This window comes from Lithobates pipiens, unplaced genomic scaffold (assembly GCF_037356315.1).
Source record: "Lithobates pipiens isolate NorthernLeopardFrog02 unplaced genomic scaffold, aLitPip1_a1.2 Scaffold_30, whole genome shotgun sequence".
Classification (NCBI taxonomy): Eukaryota; Metazoa; Chordata; class Amphibia; order Anura; family Ranidae; genus Lithobates; species Lithobates pipiens.
The window spans coordinates 26,027,416-26,050,682 of NW_027507791.1; the positions used below are offsets into that span (position 1 = coordinate 26,027,416).

Below are 23,267 nucleotides of genomic sequence, written 5' to 3' on the forward strand. Positions count from 1 at the left end.
ATTATTTTGTGTGTATTTTTTCCCCAAAAAAGAAGTGTGCGTTTGTAAGACCGCTGCGCAAATACCGCGTGACACAAAGTATTGCAACAACCAGCATTTTATTCTCTAGGGTGTTCAAAAAAAATAAATAAAAATGTATAACGTTTGGAGGTTCCAACGAATTTTCTACCAAAATAAAAAAAAAGAAAAAAAAAAAAGCAGTTTTTAAGTTGTAAACAATACTCAGAAAGAGGCTCAGTCCTTAAGTGGTTAAAGTGTTCTTCTAGCCAAAATGTGTTTTAGTTTTAGGTGGAGCAGGGAAAAGGGTAAATGGTTTGCCTTTATGTCCACAGATCTATTGTCAGTAGTTACATCAGACCAACCAAAGATGGCGGCTGAGCTCACAAATGATATTGCTGGAGGGGAAACTTGTCTGTTTTCAACCTCACCTACTATGTCATTTACCATTTAGGGCAGTGTTTCTCAACTCCACTCCTCAAGGCACCCCCAACATGTCTCGTTTTCAGACTATTATTTTGCACAGGTGATTTGATCAGTTTCAATGCCTTAGTAATTGCCACAGCCGTTTCATCTGAGGGAAATCCCAAAAACATGACCTGCTGGGGCATCTTAAGGACTGCAGTTAAGAACTGCTTTAGGGCACAGAGGTACACTGAAAAAAATAAACACACTTTTGGTGCATTTTCCAACATGCTCCTGTAAAATACAGGCATATCACTCAAAGTGCACCAAAAACGGCATTCCCCATTGACTTCAATGAGAAGGTGCGTTTTTTTGTGCACTTTTGAAACAGGGCTTGAATAATACTTTTTTTTTGCATTTTACATTTGTTTTTTGTGGGACACACACACAAACACACACACGAGCATTTTTTTTATTTTATTTTTTTTAAATAAAAGTTAGACTAACTTCACACAGAAACATTGACAAGCTTGGAAAGTGTTTTAATAATTAACATCTACAAAACATGAATATAAAACAAGACAAACAGGAAAGAGGGAATATAAGGACAATGAAAGAGCCAACAGACAGTTTAAACTCTCTTGTACTGGACATCAGTTTTAAAAAGGCACATTGACTGTAATGTTTACCTGTTATAGCATGAGGCTGTAATATATTCTCCAACCTGAAGGTGGCACTGTGCCATAACTTCAGGCTGGTGTTTCATCAGATATGGCGACCTGCCAGAAAGTGTAACGGAAGTGATGTTCCGTCGCTGCCATCTTGCTACACCTCGCACTCGTCCAATGTAAGGATGAAGTGAGAAGGAGATAAGCGAAAATCTGGTTACACCCACCAGAGTTTTGCATTTTACACTTTTTTAATAGTAAACTGAGTTTATATAGTGATACACAGTACTTATAACTATGTGTGAATGTTTACATGTTGAGTTTTAAAAGCAGCAAACTTCTGACAGATTGACAAACCTGCAAGATCAGCACGCATGCCGCAGCTTTTACAGTTCAACATGACATCGGTAAGTCGAAGTTGTATGTACTGCATTTCACTATATAAAGTCAGTTTACTGTTAAAAAAAAAAAAAACACGTGTAAAATGTAAAACTCTGGTGGGTGTAACAAGATGTCCGCTTACCCCCTTCTCACTGTATCCTTACTGTGGAGGTGTACGGGGTGTAACAAGATGTCCCCTTACCCCCTTCTCACTGTATCCTTACTGTGGAGGTGTACGGGGTGTAACAAGATGTCCCCTTACCCCCTTCTCACTGTATCCTTACTGTGGAGGTGTACGGGGTGTAACAAGATGTCCCCTTACCCCCTTCTCACTGTATCCTTACCGTGCAGGTGTACAGGGTGTAACAAGATGTCCGCTTACCCCTTCTCACTGTATCCTTACCGTGGAGGTGTACGGGGTGTAACAAGATGTCCCCTTACCCCCTTCTCACTGTATCCTTACCGTGGAGGTGTACAGGGTGTAACAAGATGTCCGCTTACCCCTTCTCACTGTATCCTTACTGTGGAGGTGTACGGGGTGTAACAAGATGTCCGCTTACCCCCTTCTCACTGTATCCTTACCGTGGAGGTGTACAGGGTGTAACAAGATGTCCCCTTACCCCTTCTCACTGTATCCTTACTGTGGAGGTGTACAGGGTGTAACAAGATGTCCGCTTACCCCCTTCTCACTGTATCCTTACCGTGGAGGTGTACGGGGTGTAACAAGATGTCTGCTTACCCCTTCTCACTGTATCCTTACTGCGGAGGTGTACGGGGTGTAACAAGATGTCCACTTACCCCCTTCTCACTGTATCCTTACCGTGCAGGTGTACAGGGTGTAACAAGATGTCCGCTTACCCCTTCTCACTGTATCCTTACCGTGGAGGTGTACGGGGTGTAACAAGATGTCCCCTTACCCCCTTCTCACTGTATCCTTACCGTGGAGGTGTACAGGGTGTAACAAGATGTCCCCTTACCCCTTCTCACTGTATCCTTACTGTGGAGGTGTACGGGGTGTAACAAGATGTCCCCTTACCCCTTCTCACTGTATCCTTACTGTGGAGGTGTACGGGGTGTAACAAGATGTCCCCTTACCCCCTTCTCACTGTATCCTTACTGTGGAGGTGAACGGGGTGTAACAAGATGTCCCCTTACCCCTTCTCACTGTATCCTTACTGTGGAGGTGTACAGGGTGTAACAAGATGTCCGCTTACCCCCTTCTCACTGTATCCTGACCGTGGAGGAGTACGGGGTGTAACAAGATGTCCACTTACCCCTTCTCACTGTATCCTTACCGTGGAGGTGTACGGGGTGTAACAAGATGTCCGCTTACGCCTTCTCACTGTATCCTTACTGTGGAGGTGTACGGGGTGTAACAAGATGTCCGCTTACCCCTTCTCACTGTATCCTTACTGTGGAGGTGTACAGGGTGTAACAAGATGTCCCCTTACCCCCTTCTCACTGTATCCTTACTGTGGAGGTGTACGGGGTGTAACAAGATGTCCCCTTACCCCCTTCTCACAGTATCCTTACCGTGGAGGTGTACAGGGTGTAACAAGATGTCCGCTTACCCCTTCTCACTGTATCCTTACTGTGGAGGTGTACAGGGTGTAACAAGATGTCCGCTTACCCCTTCTCACTGTATCCTTACTGTGGAGGTGTACGGAGTGTAACAAGATGTCCCCTTACCCCCTTCTCACAGTATCCTTACCGTGGAGGTGTACAGGGTGTAACAAGATGTCCCCTTACCCCCTTCTCACAGTATCCTTACTGTGGAGGTGTACGGGGTGTAACAAGATGTCCCCTTACCCCTTCTCACTGTATCCTGACCGTGGAGGAGTACGGGGTGTAACAAGATGTCTGCTTTCCCCCTTCTCACCGTATCTTCACTAGGGACAAGTGCGGGGTGTAGCAAGATGGCGGCGACGAAACGTCACTTGCGTTACACTTTGACGGTTCGCCTAATCTGACAAAACACCAGCAGGAACCTACTAAAGACTAATCATCTTCTGCTATGAGCTCCAGGCAGCCATCTTGGAGAGGACAGCAGGCCGTGCCTACAAGCAAACTCCCTCCAGCTTTTTTCTTTAATACTTCTAGTAGGGCAGGAGGAACAGGTTCTATGCTATGCAAAGGCCCAAAAAGTATCTTCCTTGGTCTGAGCAGCCAATCAATGTCTCAGATTTACAAAGAAATCCCAACCATGGCTCAGAACTAGAAGTATCTGGCATACAGCAGCCTGGTAGGACCTTAGGGCAGCTTACATAAGTCAATAGGTACTTGAGGGCTGTTTGCTGCAGTTATGTGTAGAGAACTGCAAAGGGGTTGCTGGAGGTAAAGTGGGAAGTAAACTCTCCATTTACACTTTCCCCCCATATGAAAGTGCACCTTGTATCACGTTTAGGTTTTGTACAAATCAAACCCTACCTCCAGCACCCAAACACCCTTGTAATACCTGGTTGCCACAGTTATTCTAAAATAAAAGCTGGGCTGGGCATGTGCCTTATAGGATGTGACCATGATGGATGGGGGCAGCAGAAGTGTCTTCAGGAAGACTCCAAAAGGTGGCACCATCATTGGCTAGAGGTAGGTTTGTGTGCCTCAGTGCTATATACAGCAAGGCCAGCAATACTTTCACATTGGAATGACATACATGATGTCAGGGACCTGCTACGTGGGACATAACTGCTGAGTTTACTTCTAGCCTCATATGGCAGCATTAGTACCTCTGATGAAGAGCAGAGCTCACCATTGCTCTAATCTACCATTCTAGAAAACATTACAGCAACACAAAGCTGCCTTCTCATAGTTAAAAACATTAAAACCATTCCAACAGAAACCTTTAAACAGAATTCTAAATGACTACTTGACCCCCTGCGCTTCCAAGGCCTCCACAATTGGAGGTGCAGAAGGCCGTTCCTTGGGGTTCTCGCTGGTGCACACGAAGAACAATTCAATCACCTTCTGGTAGGACTCATCCAGCTTGTCCATGTTAAGTGCCGGTCTCGTGCCCAAAGCTTCGTAATAAGCGCCCTCATCAAAGTCATCCATGAAGGATTCCTCTGGACAGAGAATGGAGATGAACAGTTATTGATTACAGACGGCACAATCAGAATCAGAATTTAAAGTCTACCACATAGCCCTACTTGATGGGAGTTTAAAGAAAAAGAAAATCATCTTCCTCCCATCACACAGCTGTAAAATGCCAGCTCCTCGGACCAGTACAAACTAGCATTTGACATTCGAATCAAGAGCTTCGTTGTCCATTAGACAGAAGAAGATGTGACACATTTAGGGGCCTGAAATCCAAGGAGCTCCATGGGGACACAGGGATTGATTTTAAGAATAATACTAAGCACTGCCGCAGAATTGTAGAGGATTTGGTGGATATGAAAAGGGGCCATTAACCACCTCAATACTCAAGACCAAATATTGTAAAACAAACAAACAAAAAAAAGTCTGTTTCTGTTAGAAAATGTTGTAAATAAGTCATTTTTCTCCTGCACCGATGGGGTACAGATGAGGCGGCACCGATGGGGTACAGATGGGGCACAGATGAGGCGGCACCGATGGGGTACAGATGAGGCGGCACCGATGGGGTACAGATGGGGCACAGATGAGGCGGCACCGATGGGGCACAGATGAGGCGACACCGATGGGGCACAGATGAGGGGGCACCGATGGGGTACAGATGAGGCGGCACTGATGATATGTACAGGTCTCCCCTGTGAGGAAATGCTGCTGATCGGCTCTCTCCTCCCACTCTTTCAGTGAGAGAGTCAAGCAGATAACTGCCATTTCCTTGTTTACATATGATTGGACACAGCTGATCACATGGGTAAAGAGCCGATGTTTCTTTACTGAGATCGGAGACGCGCCCAGAACAAGAGACGATCGGTGACAGCCCCTCAGGGAAGCACGGGGAGAGGCTTGTTTACACAGACCTCTCCTCCTCCTTCAGCTCTGTGACCCGATCGCGGGACACCAGCGGCGATCGGGTCCGCTGGTCCCGCGGCCACAGATCACAGGACCGGGTCGGGAGCCAGCCGCGCGCTCCCGACCCACGGCTGGGCACTTAAAGAATCACGTACCGGTACGTGATTGTGTCCAGCCGTGCCATTCTGCCGACGTATATATTGGCGCGAGGCGGTCCTTAAGTGGTTAAAGCAGGGCTGATCCTCCACTCCTCCCCATAGCTAGACACCAGTCCCAGCTGCTTCTGTAAATTCTACATAAATGATTAGCCCTTACTTACATTGGCCACAGCCAGAAATACTAGGGGGCCGAGAAACTTGCTTTGAACCTTAAAATTATGTTTTTCAATAAACAAAAAACCACAGACTTTAGAAGAACATGTTATACTACTTAACTGCACAGAGCGGCCCTGAGACAGTAAAGCCTGGAAAAGGCGGCTGCCTCTCCACAGGTCATGCAATCTTCTGGGACCTGTGACGTTTCCCAGAAAATCGCAGGGGGGAGGGGTGAGAACTTCTGCCCAAGCAGAAGTGGGTGCAGGAACCTATTGAAACTAGGTAATGGGGGGTGGTAAAAGCAGTACATCCCTTTTGGGCGGAGCTCCGATTTAAGGCTGGGTTCACACGGTTTGTGGAGCGCCCCTGTTCTCCGTTTTTTATGGGGGGGGGGGGGGGCAGAATTTTGCCTCAATTCAGACCTGAAAACAGCCAAAGACACACCGGACCCTTCTGCAGTGCGCTCTGTAGCCGCCCCGGAGATGTGTGAAGCGGCTCCAATGACAGCCGGTCACACTCTCCCGTCATGTGAAATGGATGCGGGGAAACCCTCATCCAATTCCCACAAGTGTGAACCCGGCCTTCACTTCCGATATGTAGTCACCAATATGCAGGACTTACCTGTCCTAGATTTGCTGACTAGTAACACGTCCTACTTTGTCATCTATTTTGGAACATTCTCCCCCTCCCCCCACCTTTATTCTCCGACAAAACAAGATGATGAATGCTGAGCTGACCTTTTCATCAGGTAAACGCTGACACGGGTTCCATAAGCAAACTTCTGCATGAATGGTGAAGCTGGGATGGCGAACGTTGGTGATGGACACATCTGTGAATAAAAGAGGATTGGCTTCATTAGCTTGGAGGATGTACGTTGTGTTTCAAGGTTTCTCCCAGCAACACTGGGAGAGAATTAGGGCTGCAACTAACCATTATTTTCACCATCCATTAGTTGGCCGATTAATCGCTTAATAACCTTAAAAAAAAAAAAGTGGATCAAATTGACGTTCATTTTCAACCACAGTGAGGGGAAAATGTAGAAATAACAGAAAAGGTCTTAGTGGAAGGAATTTTCAGACAGTGGATGTGGTTTTCATTCAGATATTACCTTCATTTTAAAAACAAGTGAAAATTTCAAACAAAATTCTTTCATTCAGCGAATGTAGAAAGATTTTTAGTCTGAATATTCTCATCTGAAAATTGATCGGTGTGGTCAGCACAAGGCTCGGTACACACCTATGCAGTTTGCTTTTGATCTGTTTCTGCAGTGCCTTTTGCTGTGCGTTTTGATTTTTGCGCACGTGATTTTTCTGCAATTTGTATTTTTACATTTTTTTTGGGCACACAAATTGCTGCAAAAACACATGACACGCTTTTCTGCAGCTTCTCCATTGAAGTATATTGAACCAATAAAGCATTATTTTGCGTTTAAAAGTCCCCGCCCCTTTCAGATGTGAACGTGTCCCATAGGAAACCATGGAAATGAACTGCAGTGCATTTCTGCAAAAAGCACCAAAAACGCATAGATGTGAACCGGGTCTAACGCGTTTAGTAACATAATGGGGTTAAAAACTAAAAAACTAAAATGAGCCCTTTATAGTAGAAAAAGCCGATAATCACTACTGAAAGGGGTTCATTTTTTACTTTAGAACAGTGACAGGAATATTTATAGTAGCGATTATTTGCTATCTTTGTATTATAAAGGGCTCATTTTAGGTTTTTTTAACCCATTAGGTTACCGGCCGATTCATCGATTATGAAAATAGGAATCGATTCATTTCATAATGGATTAGTTGTTTCAGCCCTAGAGAGACTATTGTGATTAGGGTTGCCACCTGTCCAGGATTCACCCGGACAGTTCGGGTTTGGAATCATGTGTCCGGGTTTCAGACTGTCTGAGACCCAGACACATTATTTAAACTGTACTATGGCCTCCCAGCTGGGTTGCTGGCTGCAGTTGTCTAAGCTGAGAGTGTCTGTAACACTCTCTTTCACACAGCCCAAAGCCAGCACTAACAATTCCCTCTTCCCCAACAAAACACACACAGACAGGAGAGGAGAGAGGGCTCAATCTGCACCTCTTCCCCCCACCCCCTACTCCTCTTTGTCTGCCCACATTCCAATGCCTGGTGCTGTGCCTCAGAAAAAGGAAAGTGGGGGCCGAAAATTTGAAGCCCAGCAGCCTCAGATACATTTGGATGAGAGGTGCTGACTTCCAAAGGGTGAGTGAGCTCACCATCCCTCCGTGTCTGAAGTCTACCCCTTCTCTCTCCTGCCTCTGAGAGAGTACACTAAGGTAAATCAGGGTTCTCTCCATACATCAGTGTTCTCAGTGTCCCCCCTTAAATCAGGGTTCCCAGAGCATCCCTTATGTTAGAGTCCCCAGAATTCTCCCTTACATCAGAGTCTGCAGAGTCCCCCCTTAGAGTGAAAGGGAACTCTGTGAGTTCAGATATAAAAGGGGGACTCCGTGGACTCTGACGTAAAGGGGGACTCTTGTTATTAACTTCATATGATTAGAAATATTATTTAATACCAAAATATATCTATAGTTTATACTATAATAAAAATTGGTGTGCACCGATCAAGTGTTTGGGTTTGAGGTGAAGAAAAGGTGACAACCCTAATTGTGATCATGGGAGGAATCGGGCCGCAGCACCTCAGAAATCAGCCAGAAGAGGCGAGACAATGTTATGTGAGCAGCACAGACCTCTCCAATCCCGGGGCGGGAGATCACACTGACAGCACAAAGCTTACACTATATACCTCTATACTGCTCAGTCCCAAACATCCAGACTGCAAAACTACATCAGATGCCTGTTTTTACCGCCCCCCGCCCAACTCACCATCTGAAAGGTCTCTTTCATGAGTAGTTCTTCCCGTTATTACCAGTTCATAATTACAGACCTTCCCAGCTGCTTGCTCTGGGGGGCACCTGAGCAGGGCTCCATCCCAAGTTATTGCTCGGTGTGCCCAGTCACAGAGTGCAGCTCAGCCCCCCCCCCTCTCATTATCTCAGATTGACAGTATACAGAGCCAATGAATGAGAAGAGACCCGGGAGAGCCACTGACCTCCTGCACATTACTGATCACAGAACAGGGTAAAGAGCCAATCGCTGCGGCACTTTATCACATGATCAGCTCTCAGCCAACAGCTGATCACAGAAGTAAACAGAAGCCGATTATCTGCTTTTTTATTCTCACAATCAGCGGAAGGAGAAAATAAAGCAGCCAGTAACCAGCTTCTGTTACAGGGACATCGGTCCCAATATGTGCCCATCAGTGCCGCTAGTCTGTGCCCCCTACCCGTGCCTCATCAGTGTCACCTACCAGTGCCACTAAAGTGTGCCCCCTACCCGTGCCTCATCAGTGTCACCTACCAGTGCCGCTAGTCTGTGCCCCCTACCCGTGCCTCATCAGTGTCACCTACCAGTGCCACTAAAGTGTGCCCCCTACCCGTGCCTCATCAGTGTCACCTACCAGTGCCACTAAAGTATGCCCCCTACCCGTGCCTCATCAGTGTCACCTACCAGTGCCACTAAAGTGTGCCCCCTACCCGTGCCTCATCAGTGTCACCTACCAGTGCCGCTAGTCTGTGCCCCCTACCCGTGCCTCATCAGTGTCACCTACCAGTGCCACTAAAGTGTGCCCCCTACCCGTGCCTCATCAGTGTCACCTACCAGTGCCACTAAAGTGTGCCCCCCTACCCGTGCCTCATCAGTGTCACCTACCAGTGCCACTAAAGTATGCCCCCTACCCGTGCCTCATCAGTGTCACCTACCAGTGTCACTAAAGTGTGCCCCCTACCCGTGCCTCATCAGTGTCACCTACCAGTGTCACTAAAGTGTGCCCCCTACCCGTGCCTCATCAGTGTCACCTACCAGTGCCACTAAAGTGTGCCCCCTACCCGTGCCTCATCAGTGTCACCTACCAGTGCCACTAAAGTGTGCCCCCTACCCGTGCCTCATCAGTGTCACCTACCAGTGCCACTAAAGTGTGCCCCCTACCCGTGCCTCATCAGTGTCACCTACCAGTGTCACTAAAGTGTGCCCCCTACCCGTGCCTCATCATTGTCACCTACCAGTGCCACTAAAGTGTAACCCCCTACCCGTGCCTCATCAGTGTCACCTACCAGTGCCACTAAAGTGTGCCCCCTACCAACATCCCATCCCCTAACATCCCATCAATACTCCTCCAGACTACACCCCTCCTCCTCCGAGAAATACACCCCACCTCATCAAAGAGCACCGACACCTGAAGAGCGACAGAGAACCTCCCATCAATACTCCTCATTACACCCCTCCCCCTCCGAGAAATACACCCCCACCTCATCGAAGAGCACCGACACATGAAGAGCGACAGAGAACCTCCCATCAATACTCCTCATCACCTCACCTTACACCCCTCCCCCTCACCTGACACCCCTCCCTCTCACACTGCCCCTCCCCCTCTGTATAGCTGAGTAGAGTTGGGGTCCCTCCTGGGATGATGGGGGATGGTAGTAGAGCTCAGCCTATGATTGGTCCTCTGTGTGTGTTGGGGGAGGGGGACCCTCTATAGTGGACAATCCCCCTCCCCCTCGATACTTCGGGGTCTAACCTGGCGAGAGATGATCATGACTACCAGACACTGTGCGTTTCAATCCCTGCCCCGCCCCTTCCGCTACCGGCCCCACCTTCCTTGCTGGTCACTTGTCCCGCCGCTGATTGGACGCCTCCATATTAGTAAACAGAGAGGAAGAATGAGGGGTGGGGCTGTGTCTCTTATCTCCTCCCCCTGCAGTGTACGGTTACCACGGAGATGAGTGCGAGGAGGGTGGAGCCTGTTTGATAGGGGAGGAGCTGAGAGACAAAGGGTGGAGAGTGAAGATTTCATACAAGAGAATCGGGCGGACTGACCGCTGCAGCGCTGGCTCCGGTGTTCCGTCAGATTCCGCGACCCCTCAGAATTAGTAACGGAAGTGACGATCCGTCGTCGCCATCTTGCTACACCAGGCACTCCTCCACTGTGAGGATAGACCGAGAAGGGGGGGGGGGGGAAGGCGGACATCTTGTTACACCCACCAGAGTTTTGCATTTTACACTTTTTATAAAACACAAAATCGGAGGTTATATGGTGAAATCCCACGGACTGAACTCAGAGTTTTCTGTCACATTAGCAAACGTGTGAGGTGGGCAGGTTTGCCGCGGCTTTTAAAATGTAACATCCAAACATTCCGATTTCTAAATACTCTATTTATGCATCAAACTCCGGTGGGTGTAACAAGATGTCCGCCTTCTCAGTGTATGCTTACTATAGAGGAGTGCGGGGTATAGTAAGATGGCTGCGACTGAACGTCACTTCCGTTATCAATTGTGATTGGTTAGTAGAGCGCGGTACGGATCTTCACACGGCGGGCGGCCCCGGGGAGCAGCGTGAGGCTCATCACCCCTCCCCCCCTCATGGAGAAATAATTGGTGTGTAATAATGATAAAATAAAAGAAATGAAAAGATTTGATGTGCGGAGAGGATTTCTAAGGCTCCATTCACAATGTTATCATAAGAATAGAGATCTTTATTTCAGCCATGGGACTGTAAGGGTTAAATCTCATTCACAATAACATGTTCTTCCAAGAGCCGTATATCCCTATTACATCCGTATACTGGCTCCTTTAAGAAAAATCGTCAGTTAATTTTTCAAAAAAAAAAAAAAAAAAGTCACATGACTGCACTGTGATTTCATTGGCTGAGCCAAAGTCACTGTGATTGGCTGAGCCAAAGTCACTGTGATTGGCTGAGCCAAAGTCACTGTGATTGGCTGAGCCAAAGTCACTGTGATTGGCTGAGCCAAAGTCGCTGTGATTTCATTGGCTGAGTCCCCCTATATATTCAGACGCTGGGGCAGAATTCATCAGAAGTTGACTGTCCACTGACAAGTGAGGTTGGCTTTTATCTCTCCTGAGAGATACCTTGTGATATTATTGGATTTGATTTCGGTCAATTCAATTTCATTGCAATATTTGTTGTCATACATTTAAAGCGAGTTTCTTTATTCTTAATAATGAACCGATTTAAATGTAATCAGATTGTTTCTCTGAAAAACATCAAAGAGAAACCCAGCAAAGGAAGGGCCATGGTAGGAGGTGTCAGTGACCAGCCTGCAGATACCCCAACCAAAAAGCCCTCCAAGCTGAAGAGGACCCGAGCGTTTGTGCGCGGCTGTTTCAGAGCCGTCGTTCGATGTTTCGGTTCCGGCTGTAAAGCCAATAGACATCACCGGGATACAGACACTGAGATTGGTAAGTGTTTTTATTCAAAGATTTTTTTTTTTTTTATAAATTTTTTTTTTTTTTTTTTTTTCAAAAAAAAATTTTTTTTTCACTTTTTTTTTTCAAAGTATATTATTTTCTTCATATTTTTTTTTTTTCCAAAAAAATTTTTTTTTTTTTCAAAAAAATTTTTTTTTTTTTTCAAAAAAAATTTTTTTTTTCAAAGAAATTTTTTTTTTCAAAAAAATGTTTTGGGGTCACATTCCCATAGGTACAAATGTTTTTTTAATATTTTTTAAATCAAGTCCTTTTTTATGACATTTTTTAGTTACAATCAACACAAGACATACACCAGGGCTCCACAAACCCCAGGCGCCAGGTCACCAATGCCACCAGAAATCACAACCTGACGCCTAAGCTGCCACCAGCCCACTCACTATCACTATTAACAATGACTGACCCCCTCCCCCCTCCTCCACACTCTGCGGCTGCGCACTGTGTGTGACACTGACAAGCAAAGCAGAGATCCCTATCCCCAAGCTTCAATGTTCAGTGTCCTCATCCCTATCCCCGAGCTTCAATGTTCAGTGTCCTCATCCCTATCCCCGAGCTTCAATGTTCAGTGTCCTCATCCCTATCCCCGAGCTTCAATGTTCAGTGTCCTCATCCTTATCCCCGAGCTTCAATGTTCAGTGTCCTCATCCCTATCCCCCTGCTTCAATGTTCAGTGTCCTCATCCCTATCCCCGAGCTTCAATGTTCAGTGTCCTCATCCCTATCCCCGAGCTTCAATGTTCAGTGTCCTCATCCCTATCCCCGAGCTTCAATGTTCAGTGTCCTCATCCTTATCCCCGAGCTTCAATGTTCAGTGGCCTCATCCCTATCCCCGAGCTTCAATGTTCAGTGTCCTCATCCCTATCCCCGAGCTTCAATGTTCAGTGTCCTCATCCTTATCCCCGAGCTTCAATGTTCAGTGGCCTCATCCCTATCCCCGAGCTTCAATGTTCAGTGTCCTCATCCTTATCCCCGAGCTTCAATGTTCAGTGTCCTCATCCCTATCCCCCTGCTTCAATGTTCAGTGTCCTCATCCCTATCCCCGAGCTTCAATGTTCAGTGTCCTCATCCCTATCCCCGAGCTTCAATGTTCAGGGAGCAAAATATGACACTACACCGCCTCTCTGTTACTTGTCAGCTTCACACCCCGGCCGAGTCCCGCCCATTCCGACATTAAAGCGGGAGTCCGCCATTTTTTTTTTTAAAAGCCAGCAGCTACAAATACTGCAGCTGCTGACTTTTAAAACAATGACACTTACCCGCCCAGCGCGCCCGCGATGTCGGCACCCGAAGCTGATCTCTCGATCGTCTCTCGGGTGCTGCCGCTGCCATCTTGGGTATGGGAACCAGGAAGTGGAGCCTTTTGGCTTCATTTCCCGGTTCCCTACTGCGCATGCGCGAGTCGCGCTGCGCAATAAGGATGGTCCCCGCTGTCTCTGGGATCCGTGTGTTTCCCAGCAGGCAGCGGGGGACCTTCGGAAAGGGGTGTAGCTTCTGCAGAATCTACGCCGGAAGTGGGTGCAGATACCTGTACTGTACAGGTACCTGCACCCCCCTCCCCCCTGAAAGGTGCCAATTGTGGCGCCGGAGGGGGGGAGGGTTCCAATGAGCGGAAGGTGCACTTTAGGGTGGAGCTCCGCTTTAAGCTCAATTCTGACAGCTCCTCTGTTACATTTCAGTAATAGAGAGCTCAGTGTAAAACCTGCCAGTGCCACCTGCCAGCGCCAACCAGTGGCATCTGCCAGTGCCAACGAGTGCCATCGCCAATCAGTGTCACCTGCTAGTGCCAACCAGTGCCACCGCCAATCAATACCACCTGCATCCACCAACCAGTGCCACCGCCAATCAGTGCCACCTACCAGTTCCAAACCAGTGTCACCTGCCAATGCCAACCAGTATCACCTGCCAATGCCATCTGGCAGTTCCACGTGCCTGCCAGTGCCACCTGCCACCGCCAATCAGTGCCACCTGCCACTGCCAATCAGTGCCACCTGACAGTGCCACCACCAATCAGTGGCAACTAGTGCCACCGCCAACCAGTGCCACCTGCCAACACCAACCAGTGCCACCACCAATCAGTGCCATCTGCCAGTGACAACTAGTGCCACCGCCAACCAGGGCCACCTGCCATCACCAACCAGGGCCACCTGCCACTTCCAAACCAGTGCCACCTGCCAATCAGTGCCAGTGCCAATAGTGCCACCTGCCAGTGCCAATAGTGCCACCTGCCAGTGCCAAACCAGTGTCACCTGCCAATGCCATCTGGCAGTTCCACGTACCTGCCAGTGCCAGCCAGTTCCATCTGTTGCCAGCCTTACTCTCTTTCTGGTCAGCCCATAACCCTGATGTAACAGCGTTTCAATGGAGTTATTGACTGGGTGCTCCATTGTGAGTTAGGGATAGGGGGTGAAAATGAGTGGCCTTACCCCGGGAGCTGACAATCCATACCACTCTAAAAAAACAAAAACTGGCTCCTAAATTCAAAGCAAATTTGTCAACCACTGACATACACACAACCCATGTACTTATTGTACAATCCTAATAAACACACATTTATAAGCAATATTTAAAGTGGTTGTAAACCCACAAAAAACAAAACAAAGGTGCCAATTGGTTCAGTGCCCCCCAGTGCCCCCCAGTGCCCCCCCCATGGGCAGTGCAGACAATGCCACCCCCCATGGGCAGTGCGGACAATGCCGCTCCCCCATGGGCAGTGCGGACAATGCCGCTCCCCCATGGGCAGTGCGGACAATGCCCCTCCCCCCATGGGCAGTGCGGACAATGCCGCTCCCCCCATGGGCAGTGCGGACAATGCCGCTCCCCCCATGGGCAGTGCGGATAATGCCGCCCCCCATGACCATCCCACATGGGACCTAGATCCCTCCCCCGCTTTCTCTTTGATGGCCTCATTGTGATTGCACCTCTGTAGTCATGTATGTCAATCTTTTGTTTTCATCCCCAACAATCCACGTCTGCACACTACTGGGAGGTCCATACACACGCAGATGGACGGTTATAGATCTCTTATTGGCACCGTCTCCCCGGGATTTTGTACTTGTTGAAAACCAGAAGATTACTTAGCAGTGCCCCAAAGAAAACATGAAATAGTCCCTCCTGTTCCCTACTGAATGGACAAAGAATAACGGATTGTATGAACTGCCTTAGGGCTCATTTAAACATGTTGTGCCCTCTGAACAGCAATCCACATTCAAGTCGCTCTTCAGAGGGCATTTGACAGGAGGCAAGAAGGTGTTATATTGCCTCCTCACCACCTGTTTAACCCCCTGACATCCGCGCTGTGGGCAAATGACGGGCACAGCGCGGATGTGAATTCCCGGGAGGCCGTCATATGACATCCCCCTGTGCACGCTCCCTGCGGAGGGCGCCGTGATCACAGAGTCACTGAGACTCGGAAGACCACCGATCCGAGTACGGGGCCAATCCCGACCCCTTATCATGTGATCAGTTATCAGCCAATGACGGCTCATTACATGATGTAAACAAAAGCTCAGTGATCGTTTTTTTTTCTCCTCTGCTGACAGGAGAAGAACAAAGCCGATCACCGGCTCATCTTAAAGGGACATCGACCCTGAAAAGGAAGAGGCGATTATGCCTCATTTATAGAGTAACAGTGCCCACCAGTGCCACCTATCAATGCCCATCAGTGCCACCTATCAATGCCCACCAAGCCCACCCAGCCAAGCGCCCACACCCAGGACCCAGCGGTCCTGGGTGTGGGCGAATGGCCCTAAATGCAGACAGTGCATGTCATATTAGGAGAAGTGGCTGCGTGCGTGCAGCTGTGCGTTCTACTCATTGTCAATGGACTGCCTGCATGCAGCACCTGGAAGATACAGATGTTGTAGAAACGTCCCATTCATGTTATATGGGCCTCATCACCCTTGTAAACAAGGCCAGACAGACGGACAAAACCAACACAAATAAAACCGCACTAATTCATTATCCATCAGCATTTTAATATGCACTATGCCTTTACCCCAAGTGCTGTCATTAGAAGTGTCTGCGCTCCTAAAGCCGGCCATAGACACTTCCAATCTCACCCGGCTAAGCAAGGACCAGCCAAGATTCTAACCATGTATGGGCAGGCTGATTACGGGCTGGGTACTACCAGCCCCTCTGACTTTTCATGCCATTATTGCCAACCAGTGGGTCGGGATGAGTGGCAGGAAACCAGCATTTTTATACAAAGTACAACATTAGTCCTCCTTGTGTCCCTGTCCTGTAGAGTTTATTCATGGTCTCTGGCACCAGCGTTTTCATCTCTTCTCTCCATAATTTGATGTTCTACAAAGAAAAATATATGAAATGTAGGTGAAGGTGCTAAATCTAATTCCTCTCTTTTTTTATTGTAGGTGTACGCGGTATTGACTGCACACCACAGTGCAACCCGGACGTGTCCACTCCACCGGAGTGCGACCAGGACGTGTCCACTCCACCGGAGTGCGACCAGGACCTGGCCACTCCACCGGAGTGCGACCAGGACGTGTCCACTCCACCGGAGTGCGACCAGGACGTGTCCACTCCACCGGAGTGCGACCAGGACGTGTCCACTCCACCGGAGTGCGACCCGGACGTGTCCACTCCACCGGAGTGCGACCAGGACGTGTCCACTCCACCGGAGTGCGACCAGGACGTGTCCACTCCACCGGAGTGCGACCCGGACGGGTCCACTCCACCGGAGTGCGACCAGGACGTGTCCACTCCACCGGAGTGCGACCAGGGCGTGTCCACTCCACCGGAGTGCGACCAGGACGGGTCCACTCCACCGGAGTGCGACCAGGACGTGTCCACTCCACCGGAGTGCGACCAGGACCTGGCCACTCCACCGGAGTGCGACCAGGACCTGGCCACTCCACCGGAGTGCGACCAGGACGTGTCCACTCCACCGGAGTGCGACCAGGACCTGGCCACTCCACCGGAGTGCGACCAGGACGTGTCCACTCCACCGGAGTGCGACCAGGACGTGTCCACTCCACCGGAGTGCGACCAGGACCTGGCCACTCCACCGGAGTGCGACCAGGACGTGTCCACTCCACCGGAGTGCGACCAGGACGTGTCCACTCCACCGGAGTGCGACCAGGACGTGTCCACTCCACCGGAGTGCGACCAGGACCTGGCCACTCCACCGGAGTGCGACCAGGACGGGTCCACTCCACCGGAGTGCGACCAGGACGTGTCCACTCCACCGGAGTGCGACCAGGACCTGGCCACTCCACCGGAGTGCGACCAGGACCTGGCCACTCCACCGGAGTGTGACCAGGACGTGTCCACTCCACCGGAGTGCGACCAGGACCTGGCCACTCCACCGGAGTGCGACCAGGACGTGTCCACTCCACCGGAGTGCGACCAGGACGTGTCCACTCCACCGGAGTGCGACCAGGACCTGGCCACTCCACCGGAGTGCGACCAGGACGTGTCCACTCCACCGGAGTGCGACCAGGACGTGTCCACTCCACCGGAGTGCGACCAGGACGTGTCCACTCCACCGGAGTGCGACCAGGACCTGGCCACTCCACCGGAGTGCGACCAGGACCTGGCCACTCCACCGGAGTGCGACCAGGACGTGTCCACTCCACCGGAGTGCGACCCGGACGTGTCCACTCCACCGGAGTGCGACCAGGACGTGTCCACTCCACCGGAGTGCGACCAGGACCTGTCCACTCCACCGGAGTGCGACCAGGACCTGTCCACTCCACCGGAGTGCGACCAGGACCTGTCCACTCCACCGGAGTGCGACCAGGACGTGTCCACTCCACCGGAGTGCGACCAGGACCTGGCCACTCCACCGGAGTGCGACCAGGACGTGTCCACTCCACCGGAGTGCGACCAGGACGTGTCCACTCCACCGGAGTGCGACCAGGACGTGTCCACTCCACCGGAGTGCGACCAGGACCTGTCCACTCCACCGGAGTGCGACCAGGACCTGTCCACTCCACCGGAGTGCGACCAGGACGTGGCCACTCCACCGGAGTGCGACCAGGACGTGGCCACTCCACCGGAGTGCGACCAAGGCGTGGCCACTCCACCGGAGTGCGACCAAGGCGTGGCCACTCCACCGGAGTGCGACCAAGGCGTGGCCACTCCACCGGAGTGCGACCAAGGCGTGGCCCCTCCACCGGAGTGCGACCAAGGCGTGGCCCCTCCACCGGAGTGCGACCAAGACGTGGCCCCTCCACCGGAGTGCGACCAAGACGTGGCCCCTCCACCAGAGTGCGACCAAGACGTGGCCCCTCCACCAGAGTGCGACCAAGACGTGGCTACTCCACCAGAGTGCGACCTAGACAATCCATCCATCCGCAGCACACATGATGAGATCGCCTCACAAGTACCATCCAGCGTGGTCACCAAGGACCAGTCATGTGTACTCTCCTTTGAACACATGACCTATTATGGAGTCCTTGGAAAGGGGGCCAGTTCGCAGGTGATCTTGGCCTCTCATCCCGCCATTGACCAGAAGCTGGCGGTTAAACTTGTGAAAAAGACAGAATTTATTCATTATGAAGACGATAGTGATATGGTTTTCTTAGAACGTGACGTGCTGAAAGTAGCCAGGGAGTGTCCATTTATTACACATCTGTTTGGAACGTTCCAGACAAAGGTAAGTCTTTTCACCTTCCAATTTCTTTACCAGACCAGACAGAAGTAGCATTGCAATAAGAACAGTCCAGTAATGGCGGCCTACTTAGTTCCTCTGTCCGGTTTTCCTAAATTAAGTGTGTCTGTCTATTCCTCCACAAAATGAAATCCTGCATGTCTATAATGTAAACTTTATCTCTTGTGTTCACACAGAATCATCTCGCCTTTGTCCTGGAATGTGTGACCAGAGGGGATCTCCATAGTGCCATGGCAGTAGCTCCATTTCCTGGGGGCACCATAAGGTAAGATCAATGAACGGGTCACTCTGGAGTCGGGGGTGACTGACCACAGCCAGTGATGTAGTCAGCCCCTTCACCTGAGCCTCGTCCATCCAAACCCCTATGTATTACAGGGGGAAGTCATTTCATCTTTAGATTTCATTACTCTGTGATGATTTGTGATGCTAATTCCTCTATCTCTTTCCCCCATCAGATACTTCATAGCAGAAATGATCTGTGGTCTGCAGTTTCTGCATTCTAGGGAGATCATCCACAGAGACCTCAAGCCTGCAAATATTCTTTTGGATAACGTTGGACACATCAAAATAGCCGATTTCGGCTTGGCACGTATGGGCGTCACGGAGTCCAGCAGGATTCAAGGACAATCGGGAACACCAGGGTACTTGTCGCCAGAGGTAAGATACTTGCTTTCCACCTGATATTAGACCTAATTGTAATATTTGTTATAATGGGATATAGAGATAAGCTAAAGGGAGGTAATTTTTCACTAAATTAAGAATTTCTTTACTGGTGACCTGGTTGGTTTCAGTGGGTTTCCAGGCTGGAACAATATTCCAGGGGTATTTGTCCCCATTGGTTTGTATTGGTGACCATTGTCATTGAGAAAGAAAGTTAGAGTTTTAGATCTTTCCCCAGAACACGAGGGGAGGAGAAACCTTCAACGGGCACACCTGTTCTGGTGAAATTTACCTCAATTTGGAAGATTTCAGCCAATTTCCTTTTGTGTCTCTGTGAGACCTAAAGCCCCACCTCCAATATTCACAAGCTCCGCCTTGGTTTGAGGTCTTTTGAGCACAATTTTAGGAGTCCTGGGAGGATTCATAGATCCCATATATCAGCATTGAGTCGTCTCCGTCCTCTACCCAACAATCAGCTCATCCTTCTTTTTCTCTTTATGTTTCTACAGGCCCTTCAAAACATTCCATACTTCGGAGCGGCTGATTATTTCTCTCTGGGAATAATCGTGTATAAGATGGCTTTCGGCAGACATCCATTTCTGACCGGCAGGGAGTCCGCAGAGGAAGAAGTGAAGATCGTGACCACAAGGGAACCGCATTATCCAGATAGCATGAACCCGTATCTCCGTGACGTCATAGAGATGGTAAGTATACATAGAAATTTTACACCTTTTAAGTGACAATGTTCTTTCCCTGTTGCATACATTATATCTTATTAGGATTTTATTAAACATGGTTCCACCTTCTTACCATCACATATCGATGGAGGTCATAGCTGTACTTTCAGCAAGCTGACTGCTTAATGGAAGGATCTGCCTTCCCCTGTCATAAGGAAAGAAGCAGCCCTTTTTAATTTACGGTCCGGGTGGTTCCATTGGATAGTGATGGGGCCAATCGCACACATTGAATTCAATTTCTGGGGACATTCCGTGCACAGACAACATATAGAACTCCCCTGGGACTGCCAGAGTCATAAGAAAAATCATGGCAGGTGCAGATTTCATAGAAATCTCTTTTTTAATACATTCCTAATTCACATTTAATTGCAAAATATCTGATGTTTCTTTCCTTTAATAACTATTCTGAACTAATATGACACAAATAAGGCCCCATGCTACCATCCAATCCAATCAGGATGTAGTAGCAGGTCAGAAGGCAAAATAATAGAGAGAATCAGAATCAAATATTACATTGTTCATAGATTGTTCATGTTATTCCAGTGTATCTTATTATATTTTGTTCCTTTTTACAGTTCCTATGTAAAGACCAAGAGCTGCGGATGAGTCTAGTAAGAGACATCAGAGAACACCCCTACTTCAGCAAGGTGGACTGGAAGGAGCTAGAGAAAGGGAACTCACGCCCACCATTTCCAAATCGACATGTAAGTATACGGGAGGAGTCCCAGCACAATGGGGGGATTTCTAGGGATTATTTCCCTATCGATCAGAAACATTGACAAAATACTTTTTTCTCTTTCCAGATGCATGAGGAAGACCTGGGGGAAGGAATTCCAGGGGATGCTTTCATTAAAAATGAAGACTTTGGGAGAGATGAGGTTCCACACCGGCAGGAGAGATTTGAGGGCTTCTCCTACCTGAGCGAGAATGTGAATTGCAGCCAGTGGCCTAATACTCACCACTGGAAAACCAGTATCAACCCAGAGCCTCGTCGCCACCATCCGAGGGGCAATAACATTAACACAGAGCCTCGTCAGCACCATCCAAGGGGCAATGACATTAACAGAGGGCCTCGTCAGCACCATCCAAGGGGCAATGACATTAACAGAGGGCCTCGTCAGCACCATCCAAGGGGCAATGACATTAACAGAGGGCCTCATCAGCACCATCCAAGGGGCAATGACATTAACAGAGGGCCTCATCAGCACCATCCAAGGTGCAATGACATTAACAGAGGGCCTCGTCAGCCCCATTTGAAGGAAGAGCCTCGTCAGCACCATCCAAGGGGCAATGACATTAACAGAGGGCCTCGTCAGCCCCATTTGAAGGAAGAGCCTCGTCAGCACCATCCAAGGGGCAATGACATTAACAGAGGGCCTCCTCATCACCATTTGAAGGAAGAGCCTCGTCGGCACCATCCAAGGGGCAATGACATTAACAGAGGGCCTCATCAGCCCCATTTGAAGGAAGAGCCTCGTCACCACCAACCGAGGGGCAATGACATTAACAGAGGGCCTCGTCAGCCCCATTTGAAGGAAGAGCCTCGTCACCACCAACCGAGGGGCAATGACATTAACAGAGGGCCTCGTCAGCCCCATTTGAAGGAAGAGCCTCGTCAGCACCATCCAAGGGGCAATGACATTAACAGAGGGCCTCGTCAGCCCCATTTGAAGGAAGAGCCTCGTCACCACCATCCAAGGGGCAATGACATTAACAGAGGGCCTTGTCAGCCCCATTTGATGGAAGAGCCTCGTCACCACCAACCGAGGGGCAATGACATTAACAGAGGGCCACGTCAGCAACATTTGAAGGAAGAGCCTCGTCACCACCATCCGAGGGGCAATGACATTAATAGAGGGCCTCCTCATCACCATTTGAAGGAAGAGCCTCGTCACCACCAACCGAGGGTATTTGACCTCAAAAGAGATTTGCCTGCTGTGAGACGGTAACACAAGCAGTACTGAGTGAGATAATTGTGGCACACTGGCAATGATCTCCCTACACCATACATAGAACCATACATAGAATGTATACATAGGGCCATACATACCACCATACTCAGCATGCCTACCTAGTACCAAACATACCACCATCGGGGCCACCAATAAGGGGGTACCACTGGTTCTCCTGTAGGGGCTGGGCACAGAAAACATGAGGAATCGGTGCGGCGGGCGGATGCACTGATCAGTGGGGGAGGCACTGATCTGTGCGGATGCTCAATGCATATATTCTGAATGATCCCCAAAGATGATTGTAAACAAGCATGCAAGTGTGTTTTATTGCATACATACCTGCGTATATAGCACCATGCATACCATCATACACAGCATGTCTACATACCACCACCAGGGCCACCAATAAGGGGGTACCACCAGTCCTCCTGTAGGGGGCTGGGCACAGAAAACATAAGGAAGTGGGGGCGCTGATCTGTGCGGATGCTCAATGCATATATTCTGAATGAGCCCCAAAGATGATTGTGAACAAGCAGGTAGGTGTGTTTTATTGCATACATACCTGCAATACATATGTTCTGTATGGTTCTATGTATGGTTTTTTTCTCTATATGAGATGAACTGGGCACCCTAGACTGATGATTCAGGGACAATCCGATCGCCTTAGGGGGTCAGGAAGGAATTTTTCCCCCCCTTGGAGCCCATCTGGCCGGGGGGTTTTCGCCTTCCTCTGAATCATCTTAAGGTTTAGGCTTAGTGTAAAAAGGCCCTGCCTTTGAGGAGTCCTAGGTCAACCGTCACTGTTCTCCGAAGCCCGACAATCATTTCCATCTATAGATTTATCTCCAATAAAGATTGGTCGCACCTTAATTGTCTTTGTATGTGTTTTTTTTCTTCTTTTTTCTAAGAAATATAATGAGGAATGGCAGCAGGGTGAGGAATCTTGCCCCATACTTCACCACTAGGGATGAGCTTCGATTTCAAGAGGAAGATCGAACATTATGGTCCGTTGGTGCCAAATTAGAGCGGCGTGTCACGGCCCATAATGCACTGCGTCATAGCAGTGCATTGCTGGCTGATGATTGGCCAAGCATGCACGATGACCCGCATGCTTTGGCCACTCACAGCGGCGTCAGCGAAGAGAGCCATAATTGGTCACAGGCCAATTTTTGATGCAATACTTTGCAGCAGGGCTCATTCCTGTGCCCCAACTAGAGTAACTGTAAGGGGTTGCAGTGTTGTGGCACCAGTGCCTAAGGCCCAATTTTTCTGCCCCTGTTCA

At 49.3% G+C, this 23,267-nt stretch overlaps 1 protein-coding gene across 1 annotated transcript; it reads left to right on the forward strand.

Annotated features, from left to right (window-relative positions):
- The first annotated feature begins 18,425 nt into the window (after window positions 1–18,425).
- On the forward strand, window positions 18,426–22,437 carry LOC143942465 (uncharacterized). Its single transcript, XM_077463775.1, has 2 exons — window positions 18,426–20,737; window positions 20,837–22,437. The coding sequence occupies exons 1-2, from the start codon at window positions 20,636–20,638 to the stop codon at window positions 21,980–21,982; spliced, it is 1,248 nt and encodes a 415-aa protein (XP_077319901.1). The 5' UTR covers window positions 18,426–20,635; the 3' UTR covers window positions 21,983–22,437.
- Window positions 22,438–23,267: the final 830 nt, after the last annotated feature.